Source organism: Amphiprion ocellaris, chromosome 20, assembly GCF_022539595.1.
Source record: "Amphiprion ocellaris isolate individual 3 ecotype Okinawa chromosome 20, ASM2253959v1, whole genome shotgun sequence".
Classification (NCBI taxonomy): Eukaryota; Metazoa; Chordata; class Actinopteri; family Pomacentridae; genus Amphiprion; species Amphiprion ocellaris.
This window is the reverse complement of record NC_072785.1, coordinates 4,242,368-4,266,846: the sequence shown is the minus strand read 5'-3', so window position 1 is coordinate 4,266,846 and position 24,479 is coordinate 4,242,368. Positions and strand designations below refer to the sequence as shown.

Genomic DNA, 24,479 nt, shown 5'->3' with positions numbered 1-24,479 from the left:
GAAGTGTCAGTGGTTGTGCATCAATTTCACCTGCTTTGGCGAATCATAGCGACACTAGGTGGACAGGGGAGTCAACAGCAAGAAAACCCCCGAAAAGAGAGTTGTTTTCTAGGTGATGGCCTCAGACGTCACTCCTGATCTTTCCTGACTGATTTTTGTCTAGTTTTACATTTTACTACGTCCCTTATGACTGCTGGTAGCATGAAGGATACCTGCAGCCGATTGTGGTTGCACAGATAGTCCAGCTCCTCCAGGACGGCACAACTGATACTGTGAGAAGGTTTGCTGTGTCTTCGAACACAGTCTCAAGAACATGGAGGAGATACCAGGAGACGAGCCTTTAAACGAGGAGAGCCAGAGCAGGGCCGTAGAAAGGCAGCAACCCAGCAACATGGAAGAATATCTGCTTCTTTGGATGTGGAGAAATAGGAGGAGCCCTGCCAGAGCCCTACAAAGAGACCTCCAGAGGGCTACTCATGTGCTTGTTTCTGACCAAACTGTCAGAAACAGACTCCATAAGGGTGGTATGAGCGCCCAGCATCCTCTAGTGGGACCTGTGCTCATAGCCCAGCACTGAGCAGCTCATAGAGATGCCCTGGTGAACGTTATGCTGCCTGCAAAATCATCCACCATGACTGGTTTGAGTCAGTGGACCAGTGGTGATCTGAGGAGGGATATCCTTGGAGGGTTGCACGGTGTATTGCTCCATGTGTTTGCCAGTAGTACCCTGACTGCTGTTGGGTGTCAGAATGAAATCCTCAGACCCATTGTCAGACCTGGAGCAGTGGGCCCTGGGTTCCTCATGGTACAGGTCAATGCCTGACCTCCTGTGGCTCCATCTAGGTCCTAGATGACGAGGGCACCAATGTCGTTCACTAGCCCTAAAATCTCCGGACCTGAGTTCAACTGAGAACCTGAGCCAGCATGTGTCAGTTCATCCGACAAAATCGAGTAGCGAGACAGAACGTCCAGGAGCTCACAAATGCCCTGATCCAGATCTGGGAGGAGATCCCCCAGCAGAGCATCCACCATGTCATCAGAGGCACGCTCAGACGTTATCTGGAGGGCATGCAGGCATGAGGCGGCCAAACACGCTACTGAGACGCATGATCAATTGTTCTGATGAAGTTTCCTAAGTTAAATCTGTCTGCGATTTAAGTTTTTCACTTTGATTTTTGGTGTGATTTTGAGTCCATCCCTCATTTTGTTCTCAGTGAATTACATAATGTAAATCGACAGAGAGGACCCCAAAGTGGCTTGGTGGTTAGCACTTTCACCTCACACCTAGAAGATCCCCAATTCATGTCCCAGCCTTCTCAGGATCTTTGTATGTTCTCCCTGTACATGTGTGGGTTTTCTCCAGGTTCTCCAGCTTCCTCCCACAGTCCAGAAACATGCTGAGGTTCACTGGTGATTCTAAACTGTCCTGCGACCATAATGAGGATTCAGCGGAATCTTGAATATTTTGTTCATAGAGATCTGATGTGTGATTTATGTGTTCCCTTAATTTTTTGAGCAGTGTATATAAAATCACAGCACTTATTCTAGAATAATTCATTATTTCCAAACAGTTAATCAAGTCAAGAAACGTTCCGTATTTGTTCATGTTGCAGTGTATCTATAACAATTTTTTTCAATGTCATGCAGTCCCACCAGACACTGTTAAAGCCATGACTTTATTTTATTTCATCTCACTGCAATCTACAGTTGTAGCAGCTATACTTAATTCCAAATAGTTTTGAAAGTGTAATGACATAACTAGTGTAGAATCATCTTTGAGTGGGGATTAAGTGGCTGCAAAATGAAAATACTGTTTTCTTTCGCTGGTTTAGACTATGGTGGAGTTTTGTTTGTTTTTTTTTTTTTGGTTTTGGTTTGTTTGTTTTATTGTTCTGGTGATTCTTTAAAATATAACTAAAAACCCAAGCAGTTAAATTCACATTTTATGCTCAGTGAAAAAACTAAAATTCATTTTCTTGTGTAGAGCAGGAATACTGCATTGTACTTGACTTTCTGTGCTGCTTTGGCCTTTCCTGTGTCTGTTTTGCTGCTGCAGTTGCTTTGAGTTTTGCTTTTTCTCTCTGAACAACAAGATGTCCAACTGCCATCTGCTGGATTTCATTTCTCTAACTTTGTATTTGTTAGAATATAGTCTTATTTATGTTTTTTTCAATTTAAATGCCATAAAATAATTGCTGTACTTGCAGAGTCTCATTAGCAGCCATAAATTTTCAGAATGTGTACATCTCTGTCTAACTTGAGTGCTTAATGTGCACATTTCTGCAGTTTGTCTACATTCTTGTGGAGCTAGGTATCAGCTTTTCTGAATTATGTTATTCATGTAATATGCAGCACCAGGAATGGATAGGTAAACAGGGCTGACAGAGCCTCACTTCTATGATCTTATTCAGCCACCTCTTAGGGCCTAATAGGGCAATAAAGGTACGCAGTCCAGTTTCACTGTGTTTTGTCTACTTTTTGTTCTCCTCCAGGTACCTTCACTTCAACAACATTGAGTCTTTGGAACCAGAATCATTCACCCATCTACCAAAGTTGGAACGACTGTAAGTTCATCCTGTCTGGCCTTTTCCCCAAAATTCCTAAACCTTATCCAGTTCACACACAATCCAGAAAAATCCAGAGTAAAAAGCATTTTCAGAAGGACTTTTCTCACATATATCAGTGAAATGATGGATCCATCGATGCAACTGGATTCAGAGGGACTTGTTAGAGACCACGAAACAAAAACTAGCATGGTATTGTACTGGTGTGTAAGCTCATGTAGATTCATTCACACACAGCAGCCCTGAAATACACAGATCAGTGTGTGTGTGTGTGTGTGTGTGTGTGTGTGTGTGTGTGTGTGTGTGTGTGTGTGTGTGTGTGTGTGTGTATATACTCAGAGTATATATGCTTTAACCCTCGTGTCGTCCTGCGGGTCAAATTGACCTGTTTAAAAGTTTGAAAATGTGGAAAAAAAATATATTTTTACAGTGAAAACTTCCACATTTTCAACATTTTTGGGAAATTTTTCACCATTTTTTGGAGGAAAAAAAAGAAATGTGAACCAAAATCCAACAAACTTCGCTGGATTTTGGTTGATTTTTTTTCTGAATGTTCTTAAAGAAAATATTAGAAGTTTTACTGATATATATGGAATCACTAGATATTTTTAGGATTTTTTTGGAAGATTTTTACTCATTTTTTGAAAATATTTGCAAGAATTTTCTTGCCAAACTTGGGAGATTTTTTTTCCTAATACTTTTAAGGGAAACTTTTAAGGAATTATTGGAAATTTCTTCCTGAAGGTTTTGCAAATTTTCAGAAATTTGGGGAATATTTTTGCTGAAGTTTTGGATTTTTTTCAGACAAAGAAACAATATTTTTTGGTGCCCATAAATGAAGACAACAGGAGGGTTAAATCTGTGGTTTTCGCCCACGTAGATTACCGTGATGTTTTATTTGTAGCCTGCCTGTTAGTCCCAAACCAGCAATCAAAAGCCTTCCACATGAACTTTCTGGTCAACATGCAGATGCGATGATGCCTTTGCTTCTACTACAAACTCTCCAGCAGATGTCTAAGAGTTGAAGTCCCGTTAAATTCCTGTGTCACTGTTTACGAGCCAGTTGCTGCCCAGTATAGCCATACTTCCCAGTCTCTTGAGTGAGTCAGGAGATGGAAGGACACCTGCAAAAAAATGAGGAGAAGGGGAGCTGAGGAATTCCCAGGTGCACACTCTGTTGGTGTTGGGAAATATCTCCATGGTCACGATCGAAGCAGTGAGAGAGAGTATCTGTAGACCTGTAAGATGTAAAAGTTCATTTATAGTTACTTAAAAAGGAAAAGTTTTGGGCAGTGTCTTACATAAATACCAAAAATGATCTGGTCTGCTTTTAGCTAAGGAATGCGAGTCTCCAGCGTTATCAAGTTGAGCTGTCATAGAATGTCTGGGAACACGATCATATTTCTTGTCCCATCTGGAAAGTGATATTAACGAAAGGCACATGCTCATTCCTGGTTTAAAGATATCTACTGCTATTAGTTTAGCAAATTCATTTTATGTTGTGTTTAAAACTGTTTATTTGTTCAAATTAAATTCCTCCTTCTGGGCGGCATGGTGGGAAGTGGCTGCACCGTTACCTCACAGCTGTAAGGTTTTAGGTTTTCACCATGTGCTCTGGCTTACATCCACAGTCCTACAGCCAGATAGCCAGATGTACAGCTATAGCACGATGCAGTTCCGAACACTGATGATCGCTTTACTGTCTCTCACTCAGGTTTTTGCACAACAACAGAATTACCCAGCTTGTCCCGGGAACCTTCTCTCATCTTCAGGCCATGAAGCGACTGTAAGTGGAAAAGATCCTAACAGTCACTGGAACATCTGTGTGAGAATGCATGTCTGTGTTAAGTTCCGTACTGCTCTGTTTACCATATGACACGCAGTATCAAGTGTTTATCAGGCAAATACCATCTGACCACACTACAGTGTTCTCACGCTTTGGCTGCAAGGCTCACAGTCCCTTCTAGAGTTTTCCTTTTTTCTCTTTGAGTCAGCTGCAGTGGAGATTAGAGGGAGCTGTGAGGGATGCCTTCTATCTTCCTTTAACCCTTGTATCGTCCTGCAGGTCAAAATTGACCTGTTTTAAAGTTTGAAAATGTGGGAAAAAAAATATTTTCAGAGTGAAACTTCTGATGTCTGCATTTTCAACATTTTTGGGAAATCTTTGAACATTTTTGGTGGAAAAAAAAGGTTAAAATGTTTCTTAAGAACATTCACAAAAAAATCCAACAAACTTCGCTGGATTTTGGTAATTTTTTTTTCTGAATGTTCTTAAAGAAAATATTAGAAGTTTTACTGATATATATGGAATCACTTCAGATATTTTTAGGATTTTTTAGAAGATTTTTACAAAATTTTTGAAAATATTTACAAAAATTTTCTTGCCAAATTTAGGGGATTTTTTTTTTTTTTTTTAAATAAACTTTTTAGGGAAACTTTTAAGGAATTATTGGAATTTTCTTCCTGAAGGTTTTGTAAATTTTCAGAAATTTGGGGAATTTTTTTGCTGAATTTTTGGATTTTTTTCAGACAAGGAAACAATATTTTTTGGTGCCCGTAAATGAAGGCAGCAGGGGGGTTAAACATGCCTAATTTTCCTGAAATTTGACATGATTAACTCTTCCAACATGAGACCAAAAATCTCTCATATAGCATCACACCCAACAAACTGTGAAGAACAGCTCTCACTAGCTTCATCTCACTGTTTTCTGCTCCTTGTGTCAGATATCTCTGAGCTTTTAGTGTTTGTTAAATGCAGTGTTCTTGAAAAGAGATTGGAAGAGTGCCTGTAGTCGGGTAAAGCTCACTTCCCTCTGATTACGGTGTTTAGCATTGGAGGATATAAATACAGGAACAATCACTTTGCCCTCCAAAGACAGAGTGTGACCAAGAATCTACTTTTCTACCAGTTTATAAATGAGAGCTTCACAAACAGCCTCACCAAAGTAAAACATTGCCAGTAAAATCTTGTAAAATTTCAGAGATAATGGAGAGATTGTAGTAGAACTGGAAGCTGGACCAGTGACCAGAAGACGAGGCCAAGGAGACAGATAGTTTCCCACGACAGGAAGAGAGTGTGTTCCAGTGTGGTCCCACTGTTTGGACTGAGCCGGGTTGACTCTGCCAATGCTAGACCCATTTTAGTTCACAGACTGCCAGAGAGGGTTTAGACAACTCTGCTGTGGAGACCTCTACAGAGACTCATCACACGCTGTACGATTCGTTGTTAGGCTACATTCCCATTTCTCTCTTCCTCTTCCTATGTGTGTCTGCCCTCGTTCTGTGTGTTCAGGCGACTGGATTCCAACGCTTTAAACTGTGACTGCGAGCTGCTGTGGCTGGCCGACCTGCTGAAGCAGTACGCCGAGTCAGGCAATGCCCAGGCTGCTGCCACCTGCGACTACCCCAGCCGCCTGCAGGGCAGATCGGTGGCAACACTCACCGCTGAGGAGCTCAACTGTGGTAAAAAAAAATGAAACAAACAGAGCATGACGTTTCTGGAACATGATGGAATGTTTATAGGCATATTCATATACAGGACAGTGATGTATTAAGATTAGTGTAGGAGCCATGAATGGATTGTTTTATTATAAGATTAAGGGGCATATTGATTGTTGTTTGTGTTTGTTTGGTTTTGGTATTATTTTGTTATTATGTTGAATAGAGGGATAGCATCACCTGCGTATGAGCGGGATAATTAAGGTGATTTATTCACCTGTTCACCGTTCTGGACCTTGTTTGAGGGAGAGACAGGGTGATCTGGGTCGCCATATTTTTCTTTTATCGCTTTGATTACTTTGATTATGACTTTGTGCATGTTGTCATTTGTTTAATTAAAGGTTAAATTTATTCTTTGGCAATCTCAGTAAATTCTTTTGTTTAGTGCGTCAGACAAACAGGCCCAGCCTCAGTGCCTCAGCGACTCTTGTTCGTTGAAGTCGCTACAATTAGTGTCAATAATTTTACAATACCCGTTTTTTCATACAATGAAATCAGTTTACTTCAGAGTAAAATGTCATGTATCATTGTGTTAGTATTCCTTTCCCTCCCCAAGCCCAGCTGTTGTGAGAATGACTGTAATTATGGCGGTGGAACTTTAATGTTCTGTTACAGCATCAGCTAGGCAGGACAGAAGGAGACTAGTTAATGAAGTACTCTGACATAGAAAGACTCGTTATTGAAACCTAATCATGTTTTACACTGGATAAACTCGTGCACACATGGTTCCATAGCAACATGCATGTGTTTTCCATGTGCCTACTGTCACAAACATAGCAGACAAAACCCCCCAGCCTTCCTTCGTGCAGATAGCAGGTATGCTTAGTCACCCTGTTTCACTCATTCACCCTCACACTCAGACGTGTGCACAGGTGTATCCTCTCTTTGTGTCTGAGGTTCACAGGCACCCAGCCGTTTCACTCTTCAAACCCCACCAGCTATGTCTCTAGTCTGGGTGAAATGTCAGTCAGGACTCCCTGAATTTGGCCTCCAGTCTCAGACCAGCAGCAGCTGTTAAGTCCATGTGTGAGCAGAAGGTGCTGTTTTTGTGTAGTGTGTAGTGCATGTGTGCCTGCATGCATAAACGGGTAGAACGGTGAGATGAAAGGGCCCACAGCCTTTAGCATTACTGTGAAGAAAATATATTTGGTTAATTGTTTGTTGTTAAAATTTTCTTTTGATAAATTGCTGAAAGTTCACTTGATGTAATATTTATTCTTTTCACCATAAAACATGGATGTAAAGTAATATCACACTGAATTCATAATAAGGTTACTTAGTTTATAAGAAGTAAAATACAGTGCACAGAAAAGGTAATCAATTGGTTGTAAAGTTCATAATTCACCCAAAAATAGCAGAATAAAATCCTCAAAGTTAGCTGCTCTTCTCCCAGTAGGATAGAATGACACACTGGCAGCTTTTCTACTGTTGCTATGAAAACTTGTTGCTGTTGTAATTCTTTTTGACTGGCATTTATTTAAGTTGACTTCAGCCTCAGTGTATATGATGAAGGATAGTACATAGTGGTGGTGTTTTTGTTTTGTTTTTGGCAAAAGACAGATTCTAAGTAGAATTTTTAGGGTATCACTGGTCAGTTTTTCAGGTGTACTGATACTTTATACCACTGTCAGCCGGTGTGTCTGAGTCTCAGTAAGGGTCTGTAACAGGGACTAAACCCAGCTGTCTTGGTTCTGTGTTTCTTCCAGCTCCACTGAATGTTCTCTTCTGAGCCAGGAAGGCAGGCAGGCTAGCTGGCAGCTGATTGTAACTCAGCCACATTGAAATCTCAGCAGCTAATTTGATGGCCCCAACTTGCCCATTCTTGCTCAGTGTAACCCTCTGCACTCCATCTGTCTGCATAGCAAGACACCAGGGGAAGAATGTCTGCTTAAAAATGTGGTGGAAGCCATTCCACACCTCCCTCCCTCCCTCCCTCCCTCCCTCCCTTTGTATTCCCCGCCTCTCCCTGTAAGCAGGGCAGAACAATGCACAGTGGGTCTCACAGCTGTCCAAACAGCCACCCTCCTTGAGATAAAGTGCCATCTCCCTGCACAAGTGGTGTCTGATGAGCCAGGCTAGCCTCGTCATTGGCCTTTGATGGGAGATGGTTGCTGTAAACAAGATTTTCAATCTGCTGCAGTTACCAGCCCCAGTGTTAATGACGAGATATGGATTGATGGGTCTAAATTCAGAAGCTTCTTATGAGTTTGGCTTTGGTTTACGTACACAGATTTATGAGAAACCGATTGTTCTCTGAGTTAGAAGAGAGGAGCGACTTGTTTGAAGGAGTGCTTTGGAAATCGGTCTACCATATGTACACAGTATTTTGGGTCAAGGCCACAGAGAGAGAGTGTACTACATATTGACAGATGAATGTGGATGGTCATCTTTCTATTGGGATACAGGTTAATTCAACATTATGCTTTGGAAGACAGCAACTTTTGTTCATGTTCTTTGCCCCCGCGTGTCTTAATATAAACATACTTGTTGAACATCTAGCCGTCAGTGTGATCAGTGATCTTTGGACACAGTGGCTCAAGCAGTACTACCAGAGAGGATAGTCTACTGAACATCTGACCAGGTAATAAATCTGACTTGGCTTCCTCACCCTGCCAGCCTGCTCAGAAGTACAGGACAGGTTCACCAGAAACTTGAGACAACAGACAAACTGGTTGATGTAGCATAAGGATACATGCATACAAATAAACATGCACACTCATGCATTTGCATCATTATCTTCCATCCCCCTTATGATCTTCTCTTCCAGAGATACCTAGGATCACCTCAGAGCCCCAGGATGTCGACGTTACATCAGGAAACACTGTCTACTTTACCTGTAGAGCCGAAGGCAACCCTAAACCACAGATTATCTGGCTCAGGAACAAGTAAGTCACAAAACGTTTCATAACTGAAGATCACACTTCATTGACTGAGTTTTAAGCTTGTTCGAGTTTAAAGATTGATTTAGAAATCGCCATGTTACCAGCCAGGCTCATGAGGTCATATCCTTTATGACTTTAACTGCAAGAAGGATTATTCTGCTCTGCTGGAAGAAACAATCTCCTCCCAGTTTTACAGGGTGGATAAGGGACACTATGCACGTTCTGAAACTAGAGAAAATTAAACATACACTCAGAAAAACTACACAATATTTCACAAAGACCTGGGCACCTTTCTTACAATACTATCAACACTTAAGTATACCTTTTACGGATCAGGATGAAGAGGATAATATTAAATAATTTATCTCTTTATTTTTTATTGATTGATTGATTTCTATTTTAATTATTATTGTGGTTCCTACTGATCATTGTGTTTTTTGTTTGTTTGCTTGTTCTTTTTCCTATGCCTGTCTATACTTCTGTATATTTTATTGTTCGTATGATTTAATATATAATATATATTTCATACAGGGAGACAGCCAATGCCGGTGCAGCAGACGAGCTGTAGGAAGGGTTGTGGGAGGGAATATCAAAGGTTTACTACTGACTATCTCAGGACTTTGGACATGTATATTTTGTATATCTGCATATTTCACATGAGTCCATGGATATTATGTCTGTTAAAACAATAAAAGCTGTTAAACTTAAAGATTGATTTAATACAAGAATTTAGGAGAAAATGTTGACTTTTTAAATATATAGGTCAATGGGTTCTACTATCTCCTTTCCCCTTTGAAAATATGTTGAGATTGTACAAATAATTATGCAGTTACCACTCCAAATGTTAGAGTTACATTAAAGCACAATACATAAGTAGATTGTACACATTTATTGATTCACGTTTAATCAGTTGTGGTGTGGATCTGTTGCCCCTCCTTGTAGCAACGCTCTAAACATGCGTGATGACAGCCGTCTGAACCTGCTGGAAGACGGGACGCTGATGATCCAAGACACCAGGGAGACAGACCAGGGAGTCTACCAGTGCATGGCCAAAAACGTAGCTGGGGAGGTCAAGACTTCACAGGTCACTCTGCGATATTTTGGAGCTCCGTGTAAGTGGTTGCTTTTTTCTCACTCTTTGTTCCTTACAGGCAGCTGCATTTAGAAATCTCAGGAACAGTGATGTCCAGGTCGGTACTATAGATCCCAGAGGGAAGCTACAGCCGAGTATGGTATGATAAACTCTTGACTGCTAATCATCATTAATAGCTGGATGTGAAACAGGAACACCACTTTAATCTACTGGATTCTAAATCTTCATGTGTTTCTCTTCTTGGAGAACAGTGTGCCATTTTTCGCTTAGCAGGCATAAAGACGAGTTGGATGTAGGCTGTGCAAATCAGCGGGTTGTGTTTGATACTGTGCAATGGGATAGCAGGGGTTTATCGTGACTATGAGGTAATGTAGGAAGAGTAGAGCGAGGTGTCTGGACTGTGAGTGGCACTGAGACCACCTTCAGAGTTCAGCAGGTCACATATCTGGGATGTCCCACTGGGCTGTGAGCAAAGCCTGCTGCCTCTGATGTGAAACTTTCTTTCCTCAGACACACACACTCACAAGTACATTCTGTCCTCTGCCTCTGTTGCTCTTTCTGCCTGTCTTCTGCCTGACATATGTGCACACTTAAACAGTGCTCAGTCATCATCAGTCACAGGGCTAATAGCTGTCGCCGTGGTGGATTAGCATGGCTGTCTCTGGACGACCCAGAGGTCATCAGCCATTTCTTAAAGCAGATGTTGAGCATTTCCTGTTTCTGTGTGATTGTAAACCTCAGGTCCCTCACTGTGTACATATTTTCTCTGACTCCACTGTAAGCACTGACCAAATATGGACAAGAGTCAACCACGTTTTGCCACAAACATACATAAAGGGTTTAGCAGTACTGAAGTTAGCGTTATTGATAGAAATATACAAAGGTGATGTTTGCCTCTAAACTGACCTTTCAAGTGCAAACACGCCATCCTCTAGCTTTCTTTTTAGAATTTTACCATGATGTGATTTTATCTGATGAATAATATTACCACTTATCACCTAATTAATCTACCCTCATTCCCACGTCCTCCTCGCTCACGCTGCTGCTCCAGCGCGCCCCAGTTTTGTGATCCAACCCCAGAACACTGAGGTCCTGGTGGGGGAGAGCGTGACCCTGGAGTGCAGCGCCACGGGTCAGCCACAGCCTCGAGTCTCCTGGACAAAGGGTGACCGGACACCCCTCCCCAACGACGTGCGCATCAACATCACCCCCTCCGGAGGGCTGTACATCCAGAACGTGGTCCAGGCTGACGGAGGGCAGTACACATGTTTTGCTTCCAATAATGTTGACACCATACATGCTACAGCTTATATCATCGTACAAGGTAAATCAACTTTTAGATTTTCCCAAGTATACTCAAGCATTGAGTTTCTTTATAAATTAGGACTCCGCATAGAAAGTTTTAGCGTTCATTAAATGTGCTGTGACTTAAACAAATAGGACATGAAAGCTTTCTTCATTTAAATTTAACATCTGATGTTCCTACAGCATGATCTCTTAACTGCCTTTCCAATGTTTTTTTGTAAACCAGTTAGCAGTAATTTCACAATTAGGCAGCAAATGTAGTGATTTTTACTGCGATTATCTTAGTTGTCCATGGTAATTCAAGACCTGTAATCCTACAGAAACTTAACCAGTGTAAACTAAATTCAGTCAGTCAGCACTTACACTAAAACGTTTGGGGTCACCCAGACAATTCCATGTTTTCCAGTAAAACTCCCACTTTTATTCATGTGCTAACATAACTGCACAAGGGTTTTCTAATCATCAATGAGCCTTTCAACACCATTAGCTAACACAATGTAGCATTAGAACACAGGAGTGATGGTTGCTGGAAATGTTCCTCTGTACCCCTATGGAGATATTCCATTAAAAATCAGCCGTTTCCAGCTAGAATAATCATTTACCACATTAACAATGTCTAGACTGGATTTATCATTCATTTAATGGTATCTTCATTGCAACAAAAAAAGTGCTTTTCTTTCAAAAATAAGGACATTTCTAAGTGACCCCAAACTTTTAAACGGTAGTTGGAGTGCTGAGAAATCACTTTGATCTATCAAATATATGCATTTTATACCATGGAGTGTATCGTCTGAGGACTTTTATTACATGAAGTAGATGAAAAGACAGAGAAATCCCACAGTAATGCCCACCAAATATTTTTGTGCGTGCAATTTTTGTTCCTCTTTTTTCCATTTCAAATGCCATTTCCTACAACATGCATTCGATTTGACGCCAAATAATAATAATTATGACCATAATGGTTTGCTTCTGTGTGAGCTCCTTGTGCCACTAAAGAAAATAAACATGCTTATAAGAACTGAATTAAAGTGCAGACTAACCTTCTGTCAGTCGCTGCAGTGATGCATTGTTGCTCCTCTACGTTTGTTTCTAAAACATCTGCGTGAACACAGACTGGACTAGAACACAGTGCCATGTATCATGTTTTTGTCTTGGTCAGATTTTCAAGGTTTAAGTCCATTTCACTCTAATTAATTTCCACTTGTAACTCAACGGGTGCCTGTTCAGGTTATTTAAACTGTCGGCTCTCAAATAACCAGAGATGTTTGGACCTATTAGTGTGTCATACAACATTTGACTAAATTTATTTTTGTATTGCTCACATTACCAGTTGTGTCTGCGTCTCTTCAGCTGTAACGTGTCCTCAGCCTCACACAGTGAAGATTGTCTTCCAAACTGAACAGCTTTATTTCCGTCTGCCTGCAGCAACCCCCCAGTTCACTGTCACACCACAGGACCAGTCAGTCCTGGAGGGTCACACCGTGGATTTCCCCTGTGAGGCCAGTGGATACCCACAGCCAGTGATCGCCTGGACTCGAGGGGGCAGCCCGTTACCTCTGGACCGCCGTCACGTGGTCCTGTCCTCTGGGACGCTCCGCATCACTCGGGTGGCCGCACATGACGAGGGCCAGTACGAGTGCCAGGCGGTCAGCCCTGTTGGGACTGTTCGCACCGCTGTGCAGCTCAGCATCCAGCAGAGAGGTGAGGATGTAGGATGTCAATAAATCTGAAGCGTAGACGGAACTAGGTGATTGAAGATGATGATAATGTTCACTGCAAACCGGTGCATAGTTTTCACAACTCATACATAAAAGTTTTAAAAGAGGAATTACATGGAAGCTGACTGCTGGTTAAATAAGCTGCTGTAAGGGGCTCTTAAATACTGCGTGTTTGTGTGGGTGGAAGGGAGTGGTAAACGTTAGGAGGGTGGGAGTGATGCAGTACCCTTCATTCATAGCTAATTTGTTGTTTGCAGATTCAAGTATACAATTAAAGTAGTGCACTGAAAGACATACAGTGTAGATCTGTGGATGTTTGAGAGTTTGTATGTGATCATTTGCATGGAGCTGCAAGTGTGTGTGTGTGTGTGTGTGTGTGTGTGTGGGGCTGAAATTACAGGCTTGGCGTAGCACAGGAAAGCATGGCAGTCTGTAATCCTGAAATGACACCATGTTTTTCCATGTAGTAATGGCTGTTAACATGGCTCAAAGTAAATGTTGCATAATGGCTCCACACTGTTAAAGCACTGTGGAAGCCCACAACCATGGTGGCAGTGTGTGACGCCTGTCTTAATCTAGGAACGCCGTGCCGTGGAATAATAGACAAAGCAAGGAGAAAGTGAAGTGAGAATTTAGAGGATTTGATTTTGGGGTTTCTCGTGCAGATATTCAGCATGTCTCCATTCCACAGAAAGGCCACTGTCCCCTTGATGTTGACTGTTAATATGTGGTTGTGTTCACACGATTGAATCGCAAAAAACTATATCTGCCAGCAGCTTAAAGATTGTGTATTATACATTGCAGTGAACCCTATGTTTTAGAAAATGTAACTTTGATTTTAACAGCCCATTTATTTTATGTATATTTAATATGAACTCTTTATATTTTTGGGTCTACTAGAATGTGTTTGCATGCTTTATTGTTCTCTAAAACACATTATTTTTCTCTTAGTGTTCATTGCTGTAGCACCTCCTCTCATCTTGTGAAATGCTCCGTTTTAATTCCTGTTTCTTAGAAGCCCATTCCTGTAAGCCCAAATCTGATCTAGTCGGTCAACTGGCCCAACAAAAGTGAGGCAATGTTAGATACATAGCGTAACCCCAGATCTATGGATGTGTCCCAGGACTAGCATACCATATAGGATGCCAGGGAAAGATTTACCACGTCCTAATACAGAGTATGTAAAATGTCATAAATACAAGGATGTCCTACTGCAGATGGATTTTGCGATATGCAAGTCATCATGGTTTTCTGGATATTCTGATCAACAATTCCCTGCACAGTGGAAGATTTGTCTCACACACACAACACGTCTCACACACATATAACACACATGAGACGACTGATTTTACACTACAGACTGACAAATACAGGAACAAGATGTTCAAAATCTGAAGTTGCAATGCTAGAACGAGACAGTACATCTCATTTGTTTGCATACTGCATGCAACATTTTGTAAGGAAAACTGCATTATGTACTGAGCGAAAAAAAATGCATGAATATACGTAGCGCTGCTTAGAGAAGATGCAGGTCTTGGGAGGAAATAATGGAGGACTGTGAGGCAGCTGCTTATTCTCTGTTTGAGGGCCTAACGTTAGGGTTAGGGTTAGTTAAATTAGCCCGTGGCAGGCATTATGCAAATGGTTACCTAGTGACGAAAGTAGGTAACAGAAGAAAAGCCGAGAGTCCGAGCAAAGCATGTCAGGAGCAGTGGTTTCTGTGGGAGACAATCTGTGCCTTTCACCAGGACTTTTGACTCTGTGACGTAGCAGACAAAACTAAAAGCTGTATAACACTAAAGAAAAGGGAAAAACCCAAAAAACAGAATATGAGTCTTTCAGGACCACTATGAAAATATCTGCCACTTTGCTTTGTGTTCTAAAACTAGTGGGATTTTCCCACCGTCCAGCGGCTCGCTGCTAGCTGATACATGGGAACCATGGGGGAGGGGGCCAGCGGAAGGGTTGCATCATGAATCGTAGACAGTAGAGTCGAACACAGTGACTAACTCTAACGGTGCTCATAAAGTCTGCGTGGGCGTGCATGGTTGACATGATGTCAAGGTGCAGCTAATGATTCTTTCAGCCTCGATACAAAAATGGAAATATGCTGCTTTCAATTACTGTAATCAAAAAAGACAGTGTGTGTGTGTGTGTGTGTGTGTGTGTGTGTGTGTGTGTGTGTGTGTGTGTGTGTGTGTGTGTGTGTGTGTGTGCGTGTGTGCGTGTGCATGTGCGTGTGTGCGTGTGTGTGTGTGTGTGTTATGCCATCATCTCCCTCTGAGCTTCACAGTGATATTAAGGTGATTAATGTTGTGTAGCTCTGTAATGGAGGAAAGAAAGATAGCAACCACAGCGGAACGCAAACACTCTGAGTGTGTGTAGGTTCTGTGAGTTTAATGTAAATGCCCTTTACATTTGTCAGTACTTTGAGCACTGGTGCACGGTCATTAATGTGTGTGTGTGTCTGTGTTTTAACTCATTTAGTAACGCCTGTTTTCACAAATGCTCCAAGGGACCTGACGGTGGAGTCTGGCCAGGATGTCCAGATTCCCTGCAGCGCTCAGGGCCAGCCGCAACCTGTCCTCACCTGGAACAAGGTTAGATGCTAAAGCTGCTGTCGACTGAGTAGGTGTTCGTCACCTCATCAGCATGGAGGTCATGGAGTGAGAGAAGTGCTCAGGCGAAAGAGAATAGTGAAGAAGAAAGGGACTGGCGCCAGGAAATGTGCTTGGTTACTTTAAAATATATTTACATTAATATAAACTAGAAAAGCACTCAAAGAGCGCCATACTCCTCCAAGGCTGCTCATTCCCCCATATGGCATTGGTAGAAATGCGGCATTGATGCAATGCAGTTATTGATGATCAGAAATCACAGCAACATAGAATGTGTCCATTTAATATAGATGTACCCACAAACTAAATGACCTTGCACTGAGCACAGGCGAGTGTTAGGAATGTTTGTTAAGTTTTTATTGCATGATTGTTTTGTTTATATCCTTTTTATATCTTCAATGGAGCACTTTTTTGCCTAAATGAAAAGTCCATTACATATAAACTTTATTGTTATTATTGTTATGTGTACATTATGTACAGATACCAAATCACGTGACCTAAATATGTAGCGGGCGGCGGGAATTGATGGGACTCAGAAAGACCCCCACAATTTAATCAATCAAGTCCCAATAAGTCCGTACCGGTGGTTTTGTAGTAGGATCGCAATCATGTGATCGTCAGCAGGCCGCTGATGTAGCATTCACTTGTTGTCATGGTTACAGCGATGCCATGCCGCTATCTCACAATGATACAGAAATCTTTAACAAATCCATGGATCCAGACTATAAGCTGCATCACATCCAAAATCTAATCACTTGGTCCTTGTGTCATTTCTGACCTTCCCTGAAAATTTCATCCAATTCCATTTGTCCATTTTTGAGTAATTTTGCTAACAGACAGAAAAACGTACGCCGATCATCACATAACTCCGCCCCATTCCTTGGCAGAGTAATACTGACAATAAAGTAACTGAAGCATTACTGTGTTTAATCTTATTCCACTTGGTCTGGTGCTACAGATGCCACCTCTGAGGTTCTTAATCACTGTTTGGTCATTTTGATCCCCACCTTCACCTGCTAGCTACCAAGGCCCAGACTCTTACTCTCTGTCTCACCCCCACCTTCTGCCCCTCAGGATGGTATACAGGTGACAGAGAGTGGCAAGTTTCACATCAGCCCTGAGGGTTACCTGGAGGTGAAGGACGTCGGCACTGCTGATGCTGGACGCTATGAGTGTGTCGCCCGTAATCCCATTGGCTACCAGGTTGCTAGCATGGTGCTCACCGTTACAGGTAAGAAGCATTAGCTGTCAGCAGCTTAAAACAAGTGTTCATGATGTAATGTATCTAGCACTATCATACTGTCCACGTGGAAAGCATTAGTCTACAACAAAACAAGTATGTAGCATGGAATCAGTGTACTAAATACCACTCCTGGCCTTCATCCAGATCTGATGCTGTGAATCCGTGTCTCAGCCATTACTTTGATTTCTCTTGTTAGATATGTATGAGTCGCAAAGAAGAAAAAGTGAAAGTGAACCAAAAGCTTGAAAATTATGAGACAGGTGATGCATAGAATACAAAAGGAGCTTCTTCTCCTCAGTACCAGTAATGACGTGATATTTCGCTGTCTTATTTGTCCACAGTGTGAGAAGCTCTCTGTTGACGTTCTCTGTCCAAGTCAGTCTGTAATTTAGTCACACTCTGCTGCAAAGCTATCAGATTCCTGTCAGCTCTTCCCTGTGTGTTGGTGTTTCCTGCTGAGATTTCTGAGGTCAGACCGCAGCACTCTGCTGGTGAACCATAAACTGTATCAATGTGCTCAGTTGTTGTTGGACTCTCCTGGTCCTCACGCCACAATCTCACTGTTTTCAGTGGCACGCTAGGAGGAAGGAGTTCGCCAGAAATGTGTTCACTGTAGCTCCAGGAGGGAAGCTGAGAAGCTCAAACACTGAAGTCACTTAAAATATGGAAGACAAGCTCACCCAAGCTCTATTTACAGACGATTGTTTTCACCCATCAATTGATGCTTGAAGCATTTAAATGTGCATGTTCTGGGTGTTTTTTGCTCCTGTCACATATTTCTCACTGTGGTAAAATTTTTTTCACTGCAATATACATCACTATGGAAACAACACAGCCATGGGTAAAAGTAGAAAGAACTCAGAAATTGTTTTTGTACAGTACAGCACTTACACTACCATTGAACAGTTTGGGGTCACCCAGACAGTTTCATGTTTTCCATGAAAACTCAATTTTATCCATGTGCAGTCAATGTGCATCAGCACTTACACTACCGTTTAAAAATTTGGGGTCTTCCTGGCAATTTCATAATTTCCTAATTTCATGCAACATAACTGCACAAGGGTTTTCTAATCATCAATGAGTCTTTCAACACCATTAGCTAACACAATGTAGCATTAGAACACAGGAATGATGGTTGCTGGAAATGTTCTTCTGTACCCCCATGGAGATATTCCATTAAAAATCAGTCGTTTCCAGCTACAATAGTCATTTATCACATTAACAATGTCTACACTGGATTTATCATTCATTTAATGTTATCTTCATTGCAACAAAAGTGCTTTTCTTTCAAAAAAATAAGAACATTTCTAAGTGACCCCAAACTATTGAACGATAGTGTACATAATGCCACAAATTATATCCATCCATCCATCATCTATACACCACTTGATCCTCATTAGAGTAGCAGGGGGACTGGAGTCTATCCCAGCTGACTTGGGGTGAAGGCAGGGGACACCTGGACAGGTCGCCAGTCCATCGCAGGGCCATATATACAGACAAACAATCACACTCACATTCACACTTACGGGCAATTTAGAATCAGCAATTAACCTCAGCATATTTTTGGACTGTGGGAGGAAGCTGGTGAACCTGTGGGAGCGCCACGTTCTCCACAGGGAGAACATGGAAACTCCATGCAAAAAGATCCCGGGAAGGCCGGGATGTGAACCTGGGATCTTCTCGCTACAAGGCGACAGTGCTAACCGCTACACCATTGTGCAGCCCCACAAGTTATATATTGGGGGAAAAATATGTAATCTCTTGTTTGTGTTTAACAAAAATGTTAAAATTCTGACTGCTGGACAGCTAAGTCACTTCTCGGTTGTGCTGAGGTGCAAATAGTTTTTTTTTAATTTATCAGGATCTGGTGCAAATGATTAATTTTTGGCGAGTTCTTGAAACATTTAGAAGAAAGTGTTGTTGATTAAATATTTGTGTATTTTTAACCTGGTCCAGCGTGTCTCTAATCAAACTCTTTGCGTCTTTGTTTACATCAGTACCTGCAGTCAGCAGAGAGGGCGACACCTTCGTGAGCACATCCATAGAGCAGGCCATCCGAAATGTGGACAGCGCTATTGAGTCCACGAGGAGACGTCTGTTTGATGGGTAGGATATGAGAAACGCACACATCAAACACACACAGAAACACAAACACTTCACACTGCCTTTAAGTGATTTAATCAGAACCTGTTGTTCATGGTGTGTTAGAACATATAATAGCAAACATATGGGAGAGGGTTTAGTTGAAAGTTGCTGTGCAAATTAAGATTGTGTGTAATATACTAGCATTTCACGGTGTACATTCACCCCAATTTGTCTACTTTATGTGGTCTTTTGCAAAATATAGCTTGCAATCAGTTCACACAGATTTGGGATTTAAAGATATAAAATATAAAAAGCAGCATTTATACAGTTATGTGCAGTTATGCTTTGAGAGCCATTAATCCTTCAACAGATTTCTGTATGTCAACATTTAATATCCTTTGCTTTGATATTTCATTCTTGTTGTAATTGTGAAACGTGTGTATACACTTTTTCGAACCTTTATGAAATCTTTTATTTATCCGGCAGCATTTTGTTTCCATTCTGACATGCAGGTGATTTCAGCAGAGCTCTTAAAGGTTTCCATCCTGTTGAATGATGTGGTTAACAGTTCTGCTTTCCTTGGCACGTGCACACATACACTCTGCCCACACATGTACACACACAGACACACATTAAGGAAGAAGAAATGTACACATCAACACTCGGTGGTAACCACAGCTGAGACAAGGGGATTTCCAGGCCTCTTTAATGACAATCACAGAAAAAGATGTAGTCTCTTCTCTAGCTGATGGCATCAGTCTTTGATCGTTCGGAAACAATGAAGAATACCACAGGAGAACAAGAATGTATCAGAAGATGAGCCAGTACCACTTTTTACTCTGACTTTGAAGCACATTCTCAAGTGTCAGACAGTTCAGTCTTGAATGTTGTTTGCTGATGGCAACAACTATTCATTACTGAAGCGAAATGCATCTGTGTAGCCAGTTTTTCACATTATCAAAACAAGAAAAGCACTCAGTGAGCGCAGTACTCCGCCAAGGCTGTTCATTCCCTGACCTTGCACTGAGCACAGGTGTGTGTTCTGCATGTGTACGTTATGTACGGATACCAAATCATGTGACCTAAATATGCAGCGGGTGGCGGGAATTGATGGGACTCAGAAACACCTCCACAATTTAATTAGTTGTTCCTTGGATCATTTCTGATGGATAAGTCCTGATAAGTCCTCAGCAGTGGATTTGTAGTAGGATCACAAGCAGGCAGCTGATATTGTGTTCACTTGTTGTCATGGTTAAGTTTGTTTTATGCCTGACGCGCCTGTGAGGTCTGTGTCCATGCAGACGTGTTATGTCATTTTAGCAGCCACGCCCCCTCACATGGACCTTCTTGAGCGGAAAATTTCTGCGTCATGTACCTCCAAATTTTTCTAACAACGCGGACGGAGACACGCTGAAAACTGGCGAAAGAACAGGCGCTCCTAGCAGCAGAAGTTCAGAAATCCAGGCATTGATACGATTCATCACACAGAGATCACCATGGTAACCGGGTTATGAACATTTCATGGCATGAAATTAAAACTGACTACTGAAATGCAACTATTCAGTAAAATGCCATTTTGTAAATGGTGTAAACAATGGCTACTACTACTCTAGTTTAGTACTGTGGAAGGCGTGTGTTTGCGATACACTGCCCCCTGCAGTTTGGGAGCAGACGCCACATGGAGTATAAAGCCACACACGTTCTCTCGAGTGGATTTCCAAGCATCTCATTTCCACTCGTGCAGAAAGCATACCCAAGCCTGTACAGTAACGCTGTGCCGCTATCTCACAATGATACATAAATCCTTAACAAATCCGTGGATCCAGACTATAAGCCGCATCACTGCCAAAATCTGATCACTTGGTCCTTGTGTCATTTCTGACCTTCCCTGAAGATTTCATCCAAATCCGTTAGTGTGTTTTTGAGTAACGCTGCGAACAGAGAGGCAGACGAACAGACAAACCAGTGCTGATCGCCATATAATTCCACCGTGTTCCTTAGCAGAGTAACAAAGTGTGATTAAAACAGCATTTTCTACCACAAAAAATAGTACTGTAAATGCAACAGTTCTCCTGGTTTAAGGTTGGACTCACACTAAGCCTGATGCAGGACAGCCTTTAGCCTTTCCTGGTGCATCTTTAATTAAGTTCCAGTTAAATACCTCGCTCCTGTATTCCTGCATGAGAAGTTGAACTTTTCTTTCTACCAAAAGCAAATTCAATTCAATTCAATTCAATTCAATTTTTTTTATATAGTTCCAATTACAGTCAGATTGTCTCAAGATGCTTTACAGAACCCATGTGCCTGAACCCCCAGAGCAGCCCTACAGCGACAGTGGCAAGGAAAACTCCCTTTTAACAGGGAAGAAACCCTGAGCAGAACCCGGCTCTTTATGTGGGGGGACCCATCTGCTGCTGGCCGGGCGGGTTGAGAGGGACAGAAGAGGTAGAGAGGTAGAGCTAGAGGCAAAGCAAACAAAGTGAAACCACTGGTTCACCATTTATTTTGACAATTTCTGACATCAGTCCTTAAGAAATGAACAAGAAGTGAGACCACTGAGTCCTGCTTAATGCTAATGTTTCATCTGTCATCTGCAGGAGGCAAAGACAAATGTGGCTAATCACACAAAGAATTCATGTATGATGTTCCTGTTTCACACATGAATTGATGAATCATAAATTTCATCAAGCTTTCCAATAGTTCGATAGTTTTGTTATCGAATACATTTTGGACTAAAAGGAAATTTTAATCGTGTTAAGGAACCACAGAAGTGTGTCTCCATAGTAACCTACTAACTTGGTTTACCTGTGCACCATGTCATTGAAATGTGCTTACAAAGTTTTTAGGTTTTTTTGCTACTCTTGTTTTTGTTTCATTGTTTGCTCATTTTTTTCATCTGGATATTTTACGTGGCCAAATGAAATTAAAAACCCCAAAGTCCAACTCTGCTAGAGCTGGATTTATGTTTAAAAGTAGTGAGAGGTGCAAATAAAGCGTTCTAGTTGTATAATGAAGGACAATCAGGACATGAGTGGAACCAGTCAGATGTTTGTGATATTTTAGGCTGCTCTTTGTTTGAACTCTTTGACCTGCTGTAGATGACGTGTAAAAAGCTCTGGCTGCGCTTCCTGCCCTTGAACAAAAAAATAAAATGATCCAGAGGACTATCATTTCTATATTTATTTTGAAATGGATGTTTTCTCCTGCTCACTTTTAATTAGTCATTGTTTTATCTATTCTTATCCCCACATGTTTTTTTCCGGTTCCCCATTGATTTTCTTGATTTTTCTCTAAATAACATCATATTTATTATCTCCTGTCCTTCATCACTCTCTCCTGTCTCCCTCCTCCCCTCCACTCCTCCCTATCCCTCATCCCTCCAGTCAGCCTCGTACCCCAGGAGAGCTGCTAGCTCTTTTCCGATATCCCCGTGATCCGTACACGGTGGAGCAGGCGCGTGCTGGGGAGATCTTCGAGCAGACTCTTCTGCTCATTCAAAACCACGTTAACCAGGGCCTCATGGTCGACACCAACGGCACCGGTGAGGCTAATGATAAAGCAATACACTGTGTTACTGATGAAAAGGTACAAGCAGGTCGTTGTTCCTTTTCTGCTTTATGCAGTGCATATCTGTCACCGTGTAAATGTATAAAAGAGTCTGTAATTATAAAGATTTAGTTAAGAGATATGCACTGTTATTCAAAGGTTTGGGGTCACATAGAAATGTCCTTATTTTTGAAAGAAAAGCATTTTTTTTTCAATGAATATAGCATTAAATGAATGATAAACCCAGTGTAGACATTGTTAATGTGGTAAACGACTATTCTAGCTGGAAACAGCTGATTTTTAATGGAATATCTCCATAGGGGTACAGAGGAACATTTCCAGCAACCATCACTCCTGTGTTCTAATGCTACATTGTGTTAGCTAATGCTGTTGAAAGGCTCATTGATGATTAGAAAACCCTTGTGCAGTTATGTTAGCACATGGATAAAAGTGGGAGTTTTCATGGAAAAAAATTTAATTGTCTGGGTGACCCCAATCTTTATTTTTTCTATCATGTAAAATATGTTAAAGATTCACAAAGCAAACAGAGCAGTATAAGTGTCTCTAAATAAAATGTTCACATTGAAGATTGACCGGTAAAGCCCCGTGTTTAGGCTAAGTTTTGTTTAGATTGAGAATGCACGTTGAAATTGAAATCATTTACAGACTTGAACTTATTTTCTTACACAAAACAAACATTGCAAGCCTAAAACAATAAGCTGCCATGCTGCACCAACCTTTTAAAATTCCAAAAATGTCATCATATTTCATTGTTCTTACATAGATACACTTGCATATGCAAACAAATTTTCATTGGTTCTTAGTTCTGGTCTTAGTTTAGACAAATGACAACATTCTTGCAGAATATACATAATGCTTAAGTTCCACTGGGGATTCAGTTCGAAGCTTCCATCCAGTTGTCTGAGTAAAGTCTTGTGCAGGCAGTAATTCAGTTCTCTCTATGAATTACCATGTTACTGTGAGCAACTGTTGGCTGTGTAGAAGCCCTCCATCTGTATGCCATTTTCTCTTAAGCATGGCCTAAGCGACAGAGATGTAATCATGGAGCAGCTGACGAGGAGCCTGTAAACACTTTTATTAGTCTAATGTCACATCGCACAACACTTAACCTACAATCACTGCGGGCAGGGGACAAATTTTAAAATGATTGCTGCTGGTGGACAGATTTTCTCAATTATGCATGCATTTAGGGAGGGTGGGGGAATGATCTGAATGTTTATATGCACAAGCATCTGACTTTGTATGCTTTGCCATATGTATGGAAAATGTCCAGCGGTCAAAAGAAGAAAACTTGTTCACTGTATTTTGACTTTATGGTGCAGGATAAAAGTGATCGTTGTAATCGAGGGTTCCAGTTAACGTCACACATGTCAGGGCTTAGGTGTATACAGAGTTGGTCATTGTACTCTGGACTTTTTCAGAATCCAAGTTTATATCTATATATATTATATTTGTAAAGATTAATGCCAGAATAATAGCATGTAACACTAAGAAGAGTTGCAGATTGTCTAGACAGAAATTCAGGTGGAAGTCAATGTTGGGGAAAGAGAGAAAGGGAAAGAAATAGAGCTCTACGCTGTTTTCATTACTTATGCCAACAACATAGTTCATTGTTGCACTGTCCCCCACACCAAGCTAACAGAGATTTCTGCCCGTCAGCAGAAACAAATGTGCTGTTTTTATTGTATCTCCACTTGATCTGGGAGAGCAGCTCCATTTCCCCAGAGTTTCCCTATTCTTTTTTAAACTCACACATATACAGAATCATACTAAAGCACACACAGCACTCCAGTAAAGTGTGTAAATTGGGAATGGGGTGGGGGCTGGTTACGCCATTTAGACAGGAAGTCTCACCTAGCCCTCACTGAGGCTGGTCGCACAAGCTTACCGCTTGTTCTCATACATA

At 41.4% G+C, this 24,479-nt stretch overlaps 1 protein-coding gene across 2 annotated transcripts in view; it reads left to right on the top strand.

Annotated features, from left to right (window-relative positions):
• The window catches only part of LOC111577406 (peroxidasin), a 73,315-nt gene that overhangs the window by 30,915 nt on the left and 17,921 nt on the right, over window positions 1-24,479 (top strand). For both annotated transcript variants that reach the window (XM_023283662.3, XM_023283661.3), the window contains 11 exons: window positions 2,493-2,564; window positions 4,279-4,350; window positions 5,857-6,026; window positions 8,830-8,947; window positions 9,887-10,056; window positions 11,089-11,361; window positions 12,768-13,043; window positions 15,548-15,660; window positions 16,753-16,909; window positions 18,919-19,027; window positions 22,390-22,547. In XM_023283662.3, the coding sequence (XP_023139430.1) occupies window positions 2,493-2,564; window positions 4,279-4,350; window positions 5,857-6,026; window positions 8,830-8,947; window positions 9,887-10,056; window positions 11,089-11,361; window positions 12,768-13,043; window positions 15,548-15,660; window positions 16,753-16,909; window positions 18,919-19,027; window positions 22,390-22,547 (1,688 nt within the window). The remainder of the gene's footprint in view (window positions 1-2,492; window positions 2,565-4,278; window positions 4,351-5,856; window positions 6,027-8,829; window positions 8,948-9,886; window positions 10,057-11,088; window positions 11,362-12,767; window positions 13,044-15,547; window positions 15,661-16,752; window positions 16,910-18,918; window positions 19,028-22,389; window positions 22,548-24,479) is intronic.